The sequence below is a fragment of the Oppia nitens genome, unplaced genomic scaffold (genome assembly GCF_028296485.1).
Source record: "Oppia nitens isolate AA-2021 unplaced genomic scaffold, nextdenovo-longstitch-racon4-pilon3 scaffold8_pilon_pilon_pilon, whole genome shotgun sequence".
Classification (NCBI taxonomy): Eukaryota; Metazoa; Arthropoda; class Arachnida; order Sarcoptiformes; family Oppiidae; genus Oppia; species Oppia nitens.
The window spans coordinates 107,085-127,944 of NW_026533252.1; the positions used below are offsets into that span (position 1 = coordinate 107,085).

Consider the following 20,860-nt stretch of genomic DNA (forward strand, 5'->3'; position numbering starts at 1 on the left):
CCGTTTGGTTAGGCAATTGGAAGTATAAAAAACCTAAGGGAATGGTATTAGAAGCAACTGTCGATTCTTCAAAAATTTTAGTTTCGGTGATGTTCTCCAATATTAACAAATCTTTTTGTATTTTCAATAATCTTTTTTCAAACGTCTGATTCATTAACTCAATGGTACGGTTATGTTCATTGATGACTACAGTCTGTGTTTCGATAAATTTTTCGAGTCTTTCAACCAAATGGTTCTGTTGTTTGATAAGGTTTTCACAATCAGAAGTGGTATTTATGTTGTGATTCATGTTTTCCAATATATCTCTTAACGTTTTGATAGTCCATTCCTGTCGGCGCTGACATACAGTTAACCCTCGTCTACGGCACGGTTCATCTGACCACTTGCCCAGTGATGCTTTTGATAGTGACATCTGTACACAGCTATGATAGCCTATCAAATCGGCAGAACCGTCGGCCCAATTAGTGTACATACTTTCCCGGTTCCAAGGATTCAACACTAGCTTATGTATGTCAACTCCGAGCCAAACTTTGTCCGATTCATTACTATACTTATGTAAGACGTTATTCATAAACAACTGTTCCTCTTCAGACTCAATAGTCAACAGTGTTGATGATCTGTCCATTTGGTTGCATATGATTTTTGCTTCATCTTCAGTGGATAACTTGAGGACAACTTTGACACACTTTTCATTCTTGTAAGACAACCAATCGCCACATATATTCAGTTTTGATGGCATATTCATAAACCAACAATCATTGCAATCTATCATAACATATCATATCAATTAAATATTAATAAATTAATTATCTATATTTACCTATTAAAATAACTATGAATATAATCCATAGTTTTTTCATATTTAAATTATTTAATATTTCTATTATTTAATAATAGTTGACTCAATTTTTAAGATAAAATAAATTTATTGTTAAAAATTATTTAAAATTTATAGTTATAATATTTTAAATTAGTTTATGTAAATCTTATCACTCATAACTAGTGACTAATACGTGATATAATAAAAATTTTAAATCAAAATATTTAAATTTTATAATTAGTGAAAAAAATCATAATAATATAGTAATATCTAAATTGTTTATAAAGAATCAAATATTATGTTTAATAATCAAATTGTTGACAATACATAAAACATAATATTTCATTATATAATAAATTTGATGAATTAGTTTGATTTAAAATTATTATATTTTTATTATTAAAATTGCCTCAACTTATATCCAAAACATTTATTAAATGAATTTCGAGAAATAGTGTTTTCAATCCATTTTAAAAAGTATGACACCTCTGTGTATATGCCATTAGGATCGTATGCATTGGCGCAYTGATAGGGTCCGGTCGACACAATACCAATCTGTGTGTAACGTCCTCTCACACGGATGACCAACGGTCCGCCAGAATCACCAAAACAGGGAGAAGTCCTGTCGATTCCCTGACAAAGCATTGTTTCAACGATAGGAAAAGGAAATGAGTTTTTGTGACACTTTTTATCTTCAATGACACCGACATCTGTATACTTCAATATAGAAGACGATTTGCCTTTTTCTGTGACACCCCAACCAGATATCCGAGCTTTTCCTATATATTCAAAAGGTTTCTTCGACTTCGATGGTAAACAAATTCCATTAACAAAACCTCCCGACTTATGAGTCAAATTTAGCGGTCGATCTTCAAAGAGTCGGAGTAGTGCCAAATCATTAGCGAATCCTGCCTTCAAACCGACCCATTTCTCGTATATTATAACACATTCAACAGATTGCTTTTGGACAGTCGTATCGTTGTCAGCCCTGTGTACTATACCTGCATTAACTTCAATACTTAAAACTTGAGGATTTCCAGTCTTCTCGTTGGACACACAGTGAGCCGCTGTCATAATCCATCGTTCATTTAATATTGAACTGTTAATTAATAATTGAAAAATATTAATAAATCAAAAATACAAAGTCTATAAAAATTAATAAAACTGTTTTACAAACCCTCCGCAAACCATAACCCGATTATCTTTACGACGAATCCTCAGTAATACCTGGTATGGAAACTGACCCCTCTGTGCCTCATAACCCCCCACTATCTTGTTATCGACTGGCGCTTCATTAATATGACTCAAACCACACGTATCCACAATAATTGATTCATTTGTTAATTTGTTAATAAGTTTGCCATTAATTTGATCACTTGTTTTCAAATCAATTACATCAATTGAATTTGAATAAATGAAACAATTTAACTCATCAATTAATAAATTATATAAAATTAAAATAAAAGCTATCTTATAATAAAGCAAATAATTAAATTGTCTAAATATATAAAACATAATTAAAATTATTTATATTTATTTGATATTACAATAAAATATAAGTTAATGAAAACCAGAGTTTTGAATTTTGTTTTAATTTGTATTAACCCGTATATTAATTTTTAAAATTTAAATATCAAAATTTAGTTTCATTTTATTTATTAAAATCAAAATTTATTGATAGGGGTTTTCATAAACGATTACAATTTAGAACACAATTTTAACTTTATTTGAAGTAAATTAAACTTTTAATTTTTGAATACTTTAACCAATTGAATTTTAAAATATTATAAAAATATTAATAACTGGTAATTTAGTAAATTAAAAAAAAAATTAAATTAGAAAAAATACAGCCTAACTTTATACCCTTTTTTAAACATGAATTTAAAAATTATTGTAGTTTTTGTTAATATTTACTGTTAGTAAACAACACTGAAATACATAATGATTAAAATATCATTCTTTATAACGTTTTACTTCAATGTCTTCAAATATTAGATCGGTTTTGGACGGGTATTGGACATACAACTTGCCCTCAATGTCAACCACTTTGACCGGTTCAACAGTTAGTGTTTTAAGTGATACACAATCAGATATCGCAGTCAATGGTTGCGGTGGTTGATCACCGTTGGTCTTTTGATCGCCAGTAGAGATGTCAGTGGTTGGTGCGGTCGATGAGTTGCCTAAACCTAGTTTTAACATAGCATGCAATAATGCGTCCATCACTTTACGACAAGTGGGAACCGATTCTCCCGTTACCTCAAGAAGTAGATCTTTTGTATTCTCAGATATCTATATAAGTAATAAAAATATGTTCAATAAAATACAGTCAAAAACTTAATAAACGCATAAAAAATTAATACTTTAGTGGTCTCAGAGTTGGTCAATGGTGGCAAAGATATAACAGTTTTGTTATCATCCAAAACACAAGGAAATCGTTGTTTGCCTTTCAATAGATAAAGATATTTATGAATTCCTGAATACGTTTGTCTCTTCTTTTCCTTTCTATAGGCTTCCGCTTCTTCATTGAGTTGTTTATAAAACTCTTGTGCCGTCACATCTTTATGTCGATTCAATGGAACAAAACGTATTTTAGTCGGAGGTTTGACATCAAAATGAATTTGTTTGCCAGAAATCTTAGACAAATCATGTGTCGCTATAGTCGCGTGTTGTCTGTGTCCACAAATACCAGTGTGAAGACCTTTAATATAAATAAATCATATTTATTAGATATTTATTAGATATTTATTAGATCATATATATAGATATTTCTCTTAAAATAAATCACAATTATCTACCAGTTTGTAACTGAATAAACTTCTTCAAAATGCCTTCTCTATTAAGATCAACATTTCTGACCAAACAAACTACTATTTTGCGTAACTCGTGAACGGCAGGAGTTGTCGTTGTTTTAAACCACTCGTCGTTGTCGACTCCAATCAGTTGAATAGAGTCAAGCAATGGTTTGTCGTTACTCTCCGACTGTCTCGGCGAACGAGATGATGACCTTCGTCTACGTCGAGCATCTTTGGCTCGAAGTCGGCGATCCTGTGAAGCGTCACGATTACCACTTTCTTTTTCATCTAATTTTTCATCATTAACACTGTCTTTATTGTTACTTGATTTCTGTGAACGGGAACAGTTGGCACGTATATAGTCGAGTATCTGTTTGGTGTGACACTGGTCTATCAGTTTGACTAAACGTCTGTCTTTAATCTTATTGTTCTGCAAAATAACCCAACAATTTATAGCAATCAAAATAAATTATRTCATATAATAAATTAAACCTTAAGATTAATGTCTTTTAGTTTATTACAATCACCCAACTGTCCCGGTATTGTTTGTATCTGATTGGTGTGCAGATCCAGTGTCTTTAGTGCCGGTAATTTATTGATATTATGCGGTATTTCCTCTATTAGATTAGTATTGGCGTGTATTTCACTCAAATGTTGTAAAGGTTGGTCACCGCAACAAATACTAGTCGGAAATTGAGTCAATTGATTACCCGACAATTTAAGTGTCAACAGTCCAGTCAAAGCAGAAAAATCGGGAACAGCGGTCAGTTTGTTATACTCGATGTTTATCATTTGAAGTGCAGTCAAGTGGCCAATAGTGTCGGGCAATTCGGTCAACTGATTTCGGCTTACATCCAAAAATTTCAACTTTGTTAACGACCCGACTTCGGCTAAAATAAATACAAATCAGAGCAAAATATATAAGTAATCGTAAGATCAAGTGTCCGATCAGTTGCTTACGAGGCAATGATTGCAAGCCATTGCTGTGCAGTATTAGWGACGTCAAGTTAGTCAGATTAGACACTTGCGGTGATAATGTAACCAATTTGTCACACTTTATGCACTCAAAAAAGTTAAGTGATTCAAGTTTGAAGACAATTTGATCCAATTGTCCATTATCGGCAATTACAGATTTATTGATCTTCGGTCCGCTTAATAGCAGCTGTCGCTGAGCTGCCGACTGAGTGGTCATCGCTTTGGCCAACTCTCGCACGTGACGCTTGTAGTCATAGTTTTCATCGGATGTCGCGGTGGCCATAGTTTACAGTCGGGTTGTGTCTGTCGGCTGACAATCAAATTAACTAATGATTTGATGAACTGATGACACGTTTTTATATAGCATTCAATTTAATGCAATGTTTTTGTTATRTTTCGCAAAATAATCGAAACAAACGACACAAAYGTGTGTTTTGACTATAGATTGAAATACATTACACACTCTATTGAATGCAACGTTTCTATTGAATCAACACTTTATACATATTATAAAAGTACAGAAAAGTATAGAAACTCTAATAATTACATAACATTTGTAATATAAATAAATTATATACAGATGTATACCTAATGTATAATAAAATAATAATTACAACGAAATGTTAGTCTAAACTAATAAGTTGTACAATAGTTAACATAAAATTAAATGATTAAAATTGTTAATTTATTACCATGCTAATTTATACAAACAAAAATATCAAAGTTTTTTATAATACAAATTTCAATTCCTTTTCTAAATGTATAAATTCTTTAGTAAATTTGTATTGATTTTTATAAATTTTAGTATTTTTTAAAAATATACTTAAAATTTATTAAATATGAAAAATTTCTACATGTATAGTTTTCATGATTAACGTAAAATTAATATGAATAATGAGATATATTTCTAAAATTATACGTTATTATTGTATATATAATGCCATTTATAAGCCTAACCCACTTTTTCTCCAAATATAAAATTTTTATAGCAATGAGAAATATCAAACCGATTATTATTATTATTATTATTATTATTACAACAATATTGGCAAAGCTATTGTATTAATACTGTTTGTATAATACGCTTGTCAGACATGCATACCATATATGAGGGATTAATAATTATAATAAAAATCTAAAATAAAAAAACAATAAAAAATTTCCTATAATATATTAGTAGTGTTGTGAATGTTATTATTTTTGATGCAAACAAATATCTTGATGAATGCATCATAAAAATTAATCAATTTTTATTAATTAAATTAATTACGTTATGTATGTGTATATTATTAATAATATTTTCTAAAATTAAATTGTGTGTAGGTTTTCACAATACAAACAGTGTATATCAGTATATATAACAGTGTGGGTCATAAAAGTATTGCCAAAAATATTTATCTATCATATATGATATTAAACTCAAATAACTTATTTTGTATTAATAAATACTATTGTTTTTTAAAAGTGCCATGTTCAATTTGATATATTAATATAATATATAATGTATTATATAATTGTTTGACACATTTTGAATGCTTTCTAAATAAATATGATTAAAAATATTTAATAAATACTCCTAACATATGATATGTTACTATAATTTTGTTTTTATTTAAAGTGACATTTAAATAGTTATTATTATTTTATGATATATATTGAAAAATTAATTAATTAATTAATATATCATATCATATGTCATAACAATTATTAATTATATAACAATAATAGACATTGTGTTTGATATTAAATATATATCAAACACATATACATATCGTATTGACATTAAAAGATAGTGACAGTGGAGTGGGTGACCCCACCTGTGACCCCACACCAGTACTGTCAACCATCTGACCCAACGATGGCCACATTGACGGCCAACTCGACCACTATAGGTGGTCAACAACAGCAGTCATATTATTTGAGGTTCAGTTCACACTCGGCAGCCCTGAGCCGATCGTTGGTCGGCCTATTGAGTGAGTCCTACTGTACGGATGTTCACATCAGTACTGGACATCAGTCACAGACAATACGCGCCCATAAAATCATTTTAAGCGCTTTTTCGCCGTATTTTAAGTCATTGTTTAGCTCTTTACCGTCTAATCAGTTCCCAGTGATTATCATCCGTGACATCAGTTATGATATACTTCGCACAATCATTGAGTTCTGCTATCGCGGTAAGTCTGACACTGTTTGGTCACTATATAGATGTCTTATACTTAGTTAATGTTTACTTAATGTTGTTTTTATATTAATATAATTAATTGATTTAGTTTTGTTTGTTTTGTTGGATTTAATTTAATATATAATACAGTATTACTATTATTAGGTAATAAACTGTATTAATGTTATCATTGGTTTTAAGTTAACACTATTTACATAATTCTCAGTATTCAAAAAATTAATATAATTTAAGATTATAATAAAATAAAATAAATATAAATTTATATTATTTCATAATAATTAAGGAAACTTTGATATTTAATTAATAACTATTATATTATTATATTTTATTTTAAAATAAAATATAATAAGTTTGCTATAATTTTTCTTACCAATTCAAATTGTATTTTTTTCCTAAAAATTAAATTATATTTTTAGCAATGAATTTTTTATATAAAATTGTTTTAGTACAACTGTGCATTGTATCATAATTATAATCTAAAATTAGATATTATTATTATTTTTTGATTTATTATTTGGAAAATTTTTGATGGGGGAAATTTTATATTTATTATAAGGGGAACTTTTATAATTTGTTAGAACATTATTATTATTTAATAAAAATTATATAAAAATTAAAAAWATATATATTTTATGACACCATTGTGTTTTGTAATTGTGTTTTATTATTAATAATTATATCCAATATAATTACATAATTTTTTTTATTATATAGAAACTAAAATTTAATTAGAAAAAATTAATACCAATTCGCAGAAATTATCAAAATGATTTGAAAAAAATTAATTAAATAATTTAGTACAACTTTTTATTTGTTTTTATATTAGGGTTATGTATTTGAAATATATATACAGTATAATATATAAATATATCAGAATATTTGAAAATATTGTACATTAAAAATAGTAAAAAATATATTTTGTTTTATGCTTATTTATTTTTACAGTATATAAATATACAGTACATGAGATAAAATGAAAAATTGTTTTTACTGTTTTCCATTGTTGTGCAAATAATAAATACAATGTATGAAAACTGTTACTATAAGTGAGKACAACCCAGTTTTGTCCTCCATTTTCAAAAAAAAACTAATAAAAAATATCCTAATTTTTATAATTAATCAAATTTTTTTTGTTATATACTGTATATACAATATATATTTTTTTGTAAGTCATTTTTCTTTTGAAACCCCTGTTTTTATGGGGAGCTCTGGTATGTTAGATGTATAGCACTGGTTCAAATATATTGTAGAAACTATGATATGAAATTTGTTCAAAAATAATAAATAATTCAACCCAATAGTCTATATATAATTTTTATTTCTCTTCCATATATATACACATTATTAGATTTTATTAAATGTTTTTATTAGAAAATGGATTGCGTTGTGAGGGAAAGGGATTCATAAAAAATATACAATATATATATATATTTATATAATATTATATATCATAATACTGTATAGTACTATAACTGTTGTATAAAAGTTATTTGTAAAGATTTTTGTAGACTTTAGTCAACTAGACTACAAAAATATATTAAATAATTTTTTTACTGAACTCGTTTTTTTATCAAAATATATTCACTTTTTTTTATTCATTACTCTATCGGCTCTTTAATAAATATACTGTAATTGTGTAAACAGTTTAATACTTATATGAGCTTTGATTGAATCACACACACACTTATACTATAACTATGARTGACCTATAGTATGACTGATCCAATATTGAAATATCAATGTATTTATAAATCATGTATATTATGATACCCACTGACTGACTCACCCGTCATCCAAGTTTATCCTTTCATATAATATTTATGCTAACATTTAAAATAATTTTCCAAAATTATATACAACTAAATATTAAAAATAACAAACTTTGATAACCCTCTCCCCCTTTTCGATGTCAAAAATATACCTAACAATCATATATAGGAGTCTCTCCTTTACCAACGATTTCCCGCTCCTATTGGTACTAAAAGACAACTCACCCCCGCTTTCTCTCTACTCATTCATTACAGTATTAAAAGATATGATAAATGGATGGAAGAGTTGTTTGGGAGAGCAGTGGTAGTGTCTATGACTTCATGTGTTGTTGTAATACATCAATAAAGATGAGTGTAATGGGAGTGAGACTGTGAGAGTACATTATATACACTATATTTAATATAAAAAATCATACATTAAATATAAAATGTAATATATTTTTTAATATTAGAAAAAAATCAATAAAATATTTCGTCCAATGAATTTTGTTATTTTTATTATTATTCATAAATCTAATTAATTGTTGTAAAACCTAAAAGAAAATTTAATGGAAAAAATTATGACTTGAAAAATAATTGCTTTTATTTTCTATGTAATGATTTTCAATGAATTATATAAATAATATTTTGACTTTAAAAATAATAATTACTTAAAAATATATTTTTATATATGACATTTATCTAATAGTAAATAGAAATGTTTATAATTTGTTATAATTAAATTTTTATCATATTTAACTTTAAATATTTTGTATAATTTTCATGATGTATATTAAATGTTATAGTATATTGAAATCAATAAATTCAATTAATATTGAAAAATACAGAACTTTGTTGAACTTTAATACAAAATTATAATTTATTTTTTTATTTAAGGTTCACTGAGTTTAGTTTTTTTTATTTATTGAAAAAATTTAGACATTTTGATTATTATATTTTTAAAATAATAAATATAAGTAAAAAAATATTGCATTACTTATTATTTTGATGTAAATCTATTGAAACTAAAATATTGAATTAGAGTAAAACCAGACAATAATTTATATTAAGCACAAAACAGATTAAAGATTATAGTTTAAGACAATATGTTATTTTAATAAAAATTTATTTCAAGTATTAAATTTATGTTTAATTTTTAGGTGAAATTCTTGTTTCTCGCGATAAATTGGATGACATAGTGTCCGCCGCAAAGTTTCTTCAGATAGAAGGCGCCAAAGATTTCATACTTCCCAAGAGTGGTGCAAATCACACACAATCACAGCATTCAAATACAACCAATTCCGGTGATGTCGGCAGTGGTTATCATTACAACAACAATACCAACAATGGCACCACTAATGGTAGTACTAGTCGTATGCAAATTGATTTGCAACACATGAGAACTTTGTCACAACAACACCGACAAGCTCTGGCACAGGCATACCAGCGCAGTTATCAACAGTCCCTATTGTCCAAAGCTGTACACCAAAGGCCATCACAACAACAACAATTCACGACTTCTTCTACTAGTGATCAGCCATCGGTCACTATTATTAGTGGAACAGATCCTCAGATATCTAATGCGGACCAAATTAGTGACAGTGATTTGAGTGGAGATCAGAGAGGTATTAAACGAGAATTTATTGATGAAGAACTAGAAGATGAAGAGTTTGCCGATGAATTGGATGAGGAGATACAGACCACTGGACAAGTAGTAAATGACGTTTCATCGGGAGAAAAGTCGGGAATGTTTGCCGAGTTTGAAGATCAGTCACACGTCACCAGTAATAACAATAATAATATATCGGAGTCTAATCAACATTCGGATGATAGTAACGCTGCAGAAGATGAAGAGGAAGTTGAGGATGAAGAGCATATGGACACAACAACCGCATCCGCCATATTGGCTAAAGTACCGCAAGGGACTAGTGTTAGCACATCTATACTTAACGACAGTACCGGTGCCGCTGCTGCCGACAGTACAGCAACAACTAAGAGTGATAATAATAGTGGTAATTAAAACAATATTTTTTAGTCTATAATTTTTAATAAATAATATTATATAAACTGTATTATGATATTATCTTTTTAATATAAATTTTAATTAAAATTATTTTATTTTAGAAATACACTATGATTTAGTTTACTAAATATTTTATATTAGAGTTAATATACGGTAAGTTTATTTTAATTTACTAAAATGTAGTGTATTTTAAAATATTACAAAAATGTGTTAATTATATGTTATAAACTTATTATGGAATATTATTTATTATTTAAATTTTTACTCTAGTATTAATTGAAATTATTTATAATTTAAAAATAATATCTCATTAATTTTTTAAATTTAATCTTTTTAAATCAAAAGTATATTTTATTTTATGAGTATTATACATTATTTTTTAATATTATTGATTTTTTGGGATAAAAAATTACTTCAAAAATATAAAATATGCAGGTTTTTTACAGATTAATGAAATATTACAATAAATAATTAAGTTTTTAAATTATAATCAATCATTTGGTCGATATTTTCAAGGATTACTTTTTTATATCAAAAAAATCATTATGACTAAGCTTATTATTATATGTACGGTATTATTATTATTATTATTACATTTTATTGTCACTGGTATTAGTTGTAAAATTATTTTTAAAGTAATAATTTAATACATTTTTAAATACATTAATCTACTAAAAAACCTTCAAATAATAGTGATTTTTAWTTTATTTTTATATAATATATATATGTTCTAATTTTTTATATTATTTATTAATTTAAACAATTATATCACAAATAATAATATTATGTTAACCATAAATAGTGAACTATTTTTATTTTCATTAATTATATTTGAAGTGCATTTTCTTTATAGCCTTGTCTTAGACTTATAATAAATATATCACTAAATAATTATTATTATAGTATGTTTATATATAGTTAATTACTTTAACACATTTTTAGTAATATTTACTTTTTATTAGCTAAAAAACTTGATATTAAAATACTGTAGTTGTTTATAATTTATGGGAATTAAACTGAAAATAATAATTATGATTTTTTGTTGTATTTTATCACATATATTATTATTTTATTTTTTTTGTATTTATAACAATTAAATATAWAAAAATTACAAATAAAAATGCATATTTAGGCGAGCTTTTAAAATTGTTTACAAACATGATGTCTAAACAGATATTACAATAAAAATTAAAATGTTATTTTAATTTATTGTATATTTAATTTTTTCTATAAAGTTTATATAAATAATACAATATTTAAAATTTACATTAATTGGTAATTAGTATCATATACTTAAATTTTAATTTTTTGATAAATTAATTAAATTTTTCAATATTGAATACTGTATAATGAATTTCTGAAAAATATATTTTAGTGCCAAAACAAGACTCGGAAGAGGAGTTAATCATAGAAGAAGAAGAAGAATATGAAGACGAGTTTGATGAGGAAGAAGATGAAGATCTGGGAGATGTCAGTCAACAAAGAAACCCAATGACAATGGTTGGCGTTGGCTTACAAGAGTGCGAATCTCATCAAGCAATGGACACACCACTGGCCCGGGCTATCGCTGCTTCTACATTAGCCTCATTGAACTCGGCCCTCGAATTGGACAGTGAGGTATCTCAATCTTCGTCCTCATATAGTTCACCCCATCAATCGATGACCATAAGTAATGTTGCAACTGAACGTAGAGGTCGGGGAAGACCACCAAAATATGGTATACACTAAACGAATACATTAAAAAATGATTAAATTAATGATTTATCATTTATATGACAGATATGGGAAATGTATTCACGAGTCAATTGGGTGGTAACACATCAGCAAAAACACAGCAAATCAGTAGTAGCCCTTCCACATCAACAGCATCAGTCATTGACGCCCAATCCAGTGCCCAAACCCGTTCCCGAAGAGGTCGGCCACCATCAATGCCCGAAGATTTGTTGCGGTCATTAACCGGTCGTTTAGATAAAGCACATCATAAGTGTCCTCACTGTCCACAAATCTATTACGGATATCATGCAATGCGTGATCACATAACTAGTGTCCACTTGAACTCTGGGGAGAAATACATTTGCAATCTTTGTAACAAAGAGTATACGTGGAGAATAACACTGAGGAAACACCTAAAATTTCATCACGGAGTACATCCGGACCAAGTTAGCAATGCATAAACCATCTAAGATATCTGTCCATCAAAATGTGACATCTAAACCAAACACAAAACATTTGTGCATAAATTTTACCAAAAATTATTTTAGTTATTAAATAATAATTCATTATATATATAATTTATAACATATATACAGTATACCGTAATTGTGTATTTATATATTGATGTTTAGWATCTTTTTTAGACAAAAAGATGAATAATTTGGTTTAAAGATAATAATAAATAAATCGGACAATATTTTTGAGAGATTATTGTCCATTGATTGGCAACTTCTACTTGACTTTCAGTTAATTTCATCAATAATATCACAGTATATAATACACATAATATTTATATACCAATAAGTGTTAATATGATATTTAGTATTAATTTATAATTTATTGCAGTTAATTATTATTTGCTATTATATTATAGGTAAATAATACCATAATTATTTTTTTAGTGGTAAGATATTGAGATGAACAGGTAATTCATGTAAATTTTATATCAATTATTATATGCATTAAAGAGCCTTTTTATATCATACCCACCCTAAAAATAGATATATTAAATATATCACATATTTTACATTTACATTGTTTGTTAGTCTTATATTTGTATGGTTTATTAGATAATAACCTTTAATTATGTCATTTATTTCTATTAAATTTWAAAATTATAATTAAGTTTATTTGTTTGTGGTGTCAATACTTATAGATACTCTAAGTATAGTGTAATTGTGTCATTAGTTTTTGTAGTTTTATATTTTATAATAATATAATACAAAGAAAAGTGATTTATTATTATTATTTTTATTATATCCAAATATTGATATATCATAATTATTATTTAAAAAAATATTTATATTATAAGTAAAAATTTATATTAACATTCATATGTATAGGACATATATATTTTGTATTTACATAATCTATTGTAAAATTTTATTATTATAAAAATGTTACTTTTAACACAAAAATTAAAACATTAAATACCAAAAAAATAATTAGTCGTCAATTTATTTTATGTTTTACATTAAAAATAATAAAAATTTCAATGTTAAATGCAATTATTAAAATAAATATTAGTGTTAAGAATTTAATTTTACGTTATATCAATACAATTTTAAATTGCAATTATGCTTTTATATCAATTCACATAATTGTTTAAATTTTATTGACCTAAAAGTATAACCATTTTGAAAAAAGTCGTCAAAAAGTATAAATTTTATAAATACAGTATAAATTATTTATTTATCGTATTTATGATAAAAACTATTATAGAAAATATGCAATGTAAAATTGAAATATATAGTTAATTTTAAAATATAATTTAATATAATCAAGATTATTTTGTAGTTAATATATACAGTTTAACTACAGTATGTATATTATTTTACTGCATATGTTTATGGCATTTAATATTACCGGTTATCTTATATTTTATAGCATTTATTTACATTTATTGTACGGATAGAGAGTTAATAATTAACAAATATTTTAAATAAAAAATAATTTAATACTTATATTTTGATGATTCATGTAAAAATTAATTTAATAATAAAAAGATATGTCTATTGAATAACAATATTACCGTATAAAGTGATTATTACTTAACAATATAATAACTATTGATATTTATCCTTCATTTAAAACTAGTGTTTATTTATTAGTTTCTAAGTTTAGTATTTGACTAAAATATTGAGTTCACAACAAAACTGTATCTAAATATAACTTAAGTTGAGTTATAATTTAATAGTACTGTTTAGTTAGCGAAGGATAGGGCAAAGTGAGGGCTCAGTTAGACATAAGAATTTCCAGTAGAGATGTTGGTGTTTGTCGTTATTTTAGACATAAATACAATATAAATGTATAAAAATGTTGATCAAAATGATAATATATAAAAAATATTTAATATCCTATTTATGAATATTTATAATTTTTTCAAATATTAATTATTTACTTAATAATAATAATAATGTGTTTATTAAGAGTTTTTAAGGGAACAGTCAGTGACGAAGATTTACCGAAAGTGTTGATCGCCATCACAGCAATCAAACAGAGGGCCGATTTAGCACTTGAAGACATCTATAATATGTTGGAAATAATGAGAAAAACAAAATATATTTTATCAAATATTATTGTTATTCACCGCAATATTCTTCAAAATTCTGTGATTGCATTGAAACGGATTGAACGACTCAGCGATCATTTAGAGACCTATCGCAAGATTGTGGCTAATATTACATATGAAATGGATATTAAGACACATCTGAATGTCTTCTTGAAACAGATCCGTTTAATTAGGGAATTGAATGATACGTTTGGCGAGTTTTGGCATAAAAATGAGCAAAGAATCGGCGAAAGTATTGATATTTTTGATGAAAACTATCGACAAATTGGTGAACACAAGACAACCGCTGAAGAGCTGTTAGCAAAACGTGATTTCTTTAAAGTCGTTGATTTAAGTATATTATGTAAACACGACTATAAATATTGTAAAGACTTGGATCAGACATGCAATGAGTGGTGTCGTGAATCTGGAGACCAGTGCTCTGATATATGCACTAAAGTTAATCAATTAGAAAATACATTCAATGATATATTGAAACAATCGTTGGATTCAATGCAAATCAATAGACATAAAACATGTAGTCATAGTCAAAGTGATTGTGATCATCAAAATTGTAATTAAAACTAGTTATTAACTCTTTGTATAATTTACTAATAACGTTATTATTATAAATTTTTTGTAAATATTTAAAATAAAAATATATTACGGTAAGTTAATTTGTTGTTAAAAAAAATATTTTAAGTTTGTTATAATGTTTTAATTGAAAGTTTTGTCATGATTATTATAATTATATGTTAAATTTGATACAATGTAATGATAATAATAGTAATTTAACGAATCATCACTAAACTTTTGTTTTTTCAATTTAGACATTTATTATAATAAATTAATTAATAAATTAATTATATATTCAATACAATTAAGTTATTTAATAATAATTATCAAACTTTTTGGAGATTTCATTAAACATAGCAATAAATCCATATATTGTTTCTGTTATGATYTATATGTCTGATCTGACTCTTGGGTTATATGAATCCATAATTATATTCATCTCTGAGCTCAAGTGTGTGTCAATATTTGACCCATAATTTACTGTAAAACCAGTCTATTAATATAATTGTCTTTATTATTGTTGAATTTTATAATTACATTAAATTAATAAATATTTATAGTCTAATCACATGAATCACTAGATCAGTGATTAAAATTATAAATAAAACAAATATATATTTTTGTTATAATTTATGTAAAAAAATTTGACAAACTTATATTTTACAGTTATATTTGTATAATTATATAAATTCACAAACAATAATGTTTAACTTTTAAACAAAAAAGTTATCATGATTACACTTAATTTTAATGACTGCACTATATGCTACAACAATTAAATAAAATATAATAGTAGAAAAAATAATCAATATAATTGTTGTAAATTTACAAATATACATAAATATTTGTAAATATATATCAATTTATATACAGTATTAAATTTATACAGTATTTACAGATTACATTAGCTACTGAACCCAATGTCATTGTTTTATTATATTTCCTACTAAAATCACTTACACCTATGGATCCGATACTATGTTTATTTGTTGATTTGAATGTTTATAGTTTAGAAAATATAGAAATTATTTTTTTTAATAAGTTTCTTCAATTATATATAAATTATACTATAATTACCAATTATTTCTGATTTTTGGGTAGACTTCTAGAGTCAGTATTACAAAATGTTTCAAATATTTAATTAATATAAATTAAAAATATTAGTTATAGTGTCATACAAATAGATATACAAATAGACCACAACTGTCCTAACAATGTAGTCATAGGTAGGACTTAATCCGTTGGTCTAAACTCATCAAATAATTGGACTTATTTTGACTCCAGTTCTCAAAAAAGCATGTCTTCCTCTATAGATCTCTGAACCTATTATATAAAATTTAAATATTTAGTGGAAAATAATCAGAATATTATAAATGCATTATTTGATAGTCCCTGTCCTCACCAAATATAAACATAATTTCTATTGCATTAGTTTCTAAAATATTTTATATGTATAAGTATTTTTAAAATTTATATTAAATCATATGTAATATAAATGAATATTAAATTATATTTTACAATATACTGTATAATACTGTATGTAGAGTACAATAYTACTAAAAATGATGAAATATTTAAATTAAACTAAGATTACATCTTTTGATTATTTTTTATAATTAAATTATGATTTTTCAAAAAGTGAAATAACACTAGAATTACATGAATTAAATAAATTGAAATCTAATGTTATTTAAAAATCTATTTAATTATAGGAACTGAACCGATCTTTTTTTAACCGATTTTATTTTTTAGCGGTTCCCGAATCCAAACTATTTAGGTTCCGATCTCTAATATACACAATATATCATATATACATCAATTTATATTATTAGATATTACATTATATAATTTGTTAGTTAAATACTTGTTTTATTTAATTTTAAATTAATGTATTATGTATGTACTATGTATTACATATTAAATAGCAATATTTTATATTAACTTTTCAAATAAATTGCAATTATCGGTGTAAACATAATTTGTAAATGTGTTCAAACAATACAATTAACTTATAAAATGATGTCATGTTCTGTCGTTTAATAATTAGTCTACTTTATAATAATAAAATAATAACATTAAAATACAACTTTAAATAAAATTTTAAAATATGACAATAATCATAATTATTTTATTTGTTACATTTGCATCTATTTTTAATAAAGGTTTAATTTAAAAATGCAAATAAAAGATTTAATAATTTTTTAATAAAATAAATACTTGATTTTATTTACTGTAGTTTATGGAAACGTTTTATGTGATAATAACTGGATATCATATGAGAACAAAAAGTGCATAAAAGTGGTCAAAGTTATGACCAGCCATTCCAGTGCTGAAGAGGTGTGCAGTCGATTGGATAGGTCTTCAATGTTATTGACAATACATTCACAAAAGGAAAACGATTTTATACTCAATTTACTGAAACCCTATGAAAGTCAAACAACTATTAGTGTTTGGTTAGGAACGGTATTCAAGGATCAAATTTATCATTGGGTTGATAGCAGTCCATTGAACTTTCAGAATTGGTTTCAGGGATATCCCATTTCTGGAGACATTACTAAACACTGTTCGCTTCTCTTATTATCCAACACTAACGCACCGGGATATTGGATTAATGAAGACTGTAATACAAATAGTCTAATTGTTTGTCAGTACATACCAGAGCATCCGAGTTATGATACTGAAAGTGAGTTACTATTTATTAGCGATAAAATTAAAAAATTGGACAATGATTTGAGTGAAAGGATAAAAATATATGACTTAAAAATCAAAGAAATGTCACTAACAATAAAAGCCGAAATAGATGCCACTCGTGAACTGCTTAAGTATCCGGTGCCCATCGGTTATATCCATATACAATACCCAAACAATGAGGAACCGTCAAAATTGTCCGAACAGTGGTCTAAACTCAAATGGACTGACGTTACTGAAGACTATGGCGGTGTGTTTTTTCGGGTATTGGGTGGCAATTCAGCCGCATTTGAAGAGATACAGGAGTCAAACTCGAGTAGTGTTGACTGGATCCGCACCCGTACTATGAATGGTATTAAATACAGAAATAGTCACAATAGCAAAGACCATATTTTACGAGAAGAGAATTGGATGGCAAGCAATCAACTCGTGAAGGGAGCCTTTGTTACCAATTTTTATCGCACAGACGGTTCCGACCATCCTATCAATACTGCCATTAAATTATGGAAACATACGGCTTAACTATTATTACAATATATTTTTATGTATTATTTTATCAATTATAATAAATTAAAATTTTATTATTTAYATTTTTGTCATTATTTATTAGTTTCATATTATTTTTGTTTGTTTTGAATAATTGGTTATTTTATTTAAATTATTCGGCTATTTATACATCTATCGGTTTATGATTAATAACAATAATTTATTTTATAATCTCTTATATTTCAAGATTTATTTTTATAGTTAACTATGCATTATGTTAATATGATTTTGTAGTAAAGAAAACATTTAAATACTGTATTACATTAAATGCATAAATATTTTTATATAATGATAATAAAGTAAATTAATTCAAAAATTAAAAGAATTTAGAATAACATTTTSAATATGATTGCAATAATTATAGTAATTTTATTTTTATTTTAATTATAGTAAATTATTGCAGAATTGCATAATAATTTTTAACTGATATAACAAAAGCTTTTATTTTTTGTAAATTATTTTTAATGATAAAAATATAAATATATAATAAAAGTTATATTATAAACAACTGTTTAAATTTTGATTTCAATTTTAATAATTAATTTTATGATATTTTTACTAATTGCAATAACCTTTTATTTGTTTAAATGTCTATTAATTAATTGTTGATTTAAATTTACTAGGATATTGTGCAATATCTTTGTTGTTTAATCATATTGTGTATATACTGTACATATACTTTCYAATAAACTGTATTAACTATTTAATTGACTTATATAAATCACATAAAAATAAACTAACTAATAGTAATTAATAAATTWACAAAATATTTATACTAAAAGTTTTATATTAAAAGTTTTAAACTAGCAAAATAAYTATTATGAATTACTTTATATTATTGAGTATTATTATACTAATAGGTTAGTATTGAATAAAAATTAAACGATTAATCTTTTAATCTTTTAATAAAATTATCTTAATATTATGTTAGATCAAAGTCTTACAATTAATGGCGATTGTGGGGATTGGATATCATATCACAACCAAAAATGTTTTAAAGTCATCCCAAAGGTTGGCACATATCAGGAAGCGTTTGACACATGCAGTCATTACGATAGGAGTTCCACATTGATTACAATACACTCGCAAACAGAAAATGATTTTCTATATAATTTGGTCAAACCGTACGCAGCAAACGTGGGAGGGGTGTGGTTGGGCACCATATATAAAAACAATGTGTTTCAGTGGGTCGACCATAAATTAATACATTTCAGTAAGTGGGCCTACGGTAATCCACACGCCAGTACTGCACATCGAGACTGTGCCCAAATGTCATTGATTAACCCGATTGCCGGTAATTGGGTGGACGAGCCATGCAGTCTCAAAGCACTGATTGTCTGCCAACGCTATGTCCAACAGGACTGTCCTAATTATAAACCTGCGATTACGGGACTCCATAACCACTTGGATGTCACTTACGCTAAGATGGAGGCGAACAATAAAAAGTACGATGCTGAAATCAAAATTTTAGTCAATGCTATTAATGAGGAATATCAAGAACTTCAAAAACTTGTCAAACAGTCGGTTCCCATCGGATTCATATATATTCAGTTACCTAAACAGTTGGAACCGACCAAACTGTGGCCTAATGTCAAATGGACGGACATCAGTGCTGAATATGCCGGTCTTTTTTTTAGGGTAGAGGGCGGCAATTCAGCACCGTTTGGGGACATACAGAATGCTAACTACTCGCGCATTGAATATTATCGGACCAGACATTTCATAGGACTTAACTTCAAAAAATTAATTGGACCCATAAATCGTCGCACAGTTGAGGGCAAGTGGTTGACACCCAAAGATTTACCAGAAGCCACATATTTGAGTAATATATATACCAGTAAAGGGGAAAACAGACCCATCAATACTGCCGTTAAAATATGGAAATGTGTTGAATAAAAATTAATGAGGGTAATTTTTTATTTGTTGTAATTTATTATAAAAATAGGTCTATTTACTTAAAAAATAATATTTATATTTATAGAGTATATATATAATAATAATAATTTAGTATTAAAAAATACTTGTATTAATTTATTGCAGTATAAAATTCACGACTCATTTCTGTGAAATAAACATTTATGAAAAATAGAAATTATTTATTTTTTTTGTGTTAAATAAATTCATATTTATTTTTAAAGTATATTATTTATATACTCGTTAATCTCAAATAATAATAATACAATAAAAACAAATTAATATTATTAATGATCAAAATATCACTAAACTCTATCTACCAAAATAATTGA

At 26.0% G+C, this 20,860-nt stretch overlaps 3 protein-coding genes across 3 annotated transcripts; 2 read left to right on the forward strand and 1 right to left on the reverse strand.

Moving 5' to 3' along the window:
• Nucleotides 1-2,669: 2,669 nt before the first annotated feature.
• LOC128963844 (leucine-rich repeat-containing protein 47-like) lies at nucleotides 2,670-5,085 on the reverse strand. Its single transcript, XM_054310367.1, has 5 exons — nucleotides 4,573-5,085; nucleotides 4,105-4,502; nucleotides 3,616-4,042; nucleotides 3,181-3,518; nucleotides 2,670-3,109 (listed from the first exon to the last, which is right to left on the reverse strand). The coding sequence occupies exons 1-5, from the start codon at nucleotides 4,868-4,870 to the stop codon at nucleotides 2,774-2,776; spliced, it is 1,797 nt and encodes a 598-aa protein (XP_054166342.1). The 5' UTR covers nucleotides 4,871-5,085; the 3' UTR covers nucleotides 2,670-2,773.
• Nucleotides 5,086-6,332: 1,247 nt separating this feature from the next.
• Nucleotides 6,333-12,810, forward strand: LOC128963900 (longitudinals lacking protein, isoforms H/M/V-like). The gene is made up of 4 exons (XM_054310441.1): nucleotides 6,333-6,761; nucleotides 9,678-10,529; nucleotides 11,916-12,257; nucleotides 12,320-12,810. Exons 1-4 carry the CDS (start codon nucleotides 6,446-6,448, stop codon nucleotides 12,712-12,714), a joined length of 1,905 nt encoding a protein of 634 aa, XP_054166416.1. The 5' UTR covers nucleotides 6,333-6,445; the 3' UTR covers nucleotides 12,715-12,810.
• Nucleotides 12,811-19,419: 6,609 nt separating this feature from the next.
• On the forward strand, nucleotides 19,420-20,516 carry LOC128963995 (lymphocyte antigen 75-like). The gene is made up of 2 exons (XM_054310549.1): nucleotides 19,420-19,474; nucleotides 19,546-20,516. The coding sequence occupies exons 1-2, from the start codon at nucleotides 19,435-19,437 to the stop codon at nucleotides 20,508-20,510; spliced, it is 1,005 nt and encodes a 334-aa protein (XP_054166524.1). The 5' UTR covers nucleotides 19,420-19,434; the 3' UTR covers nucleotides 20,511-20,516.
• Nucleotides 20,517-20,860: the final 344 nt, after the last annotated feature.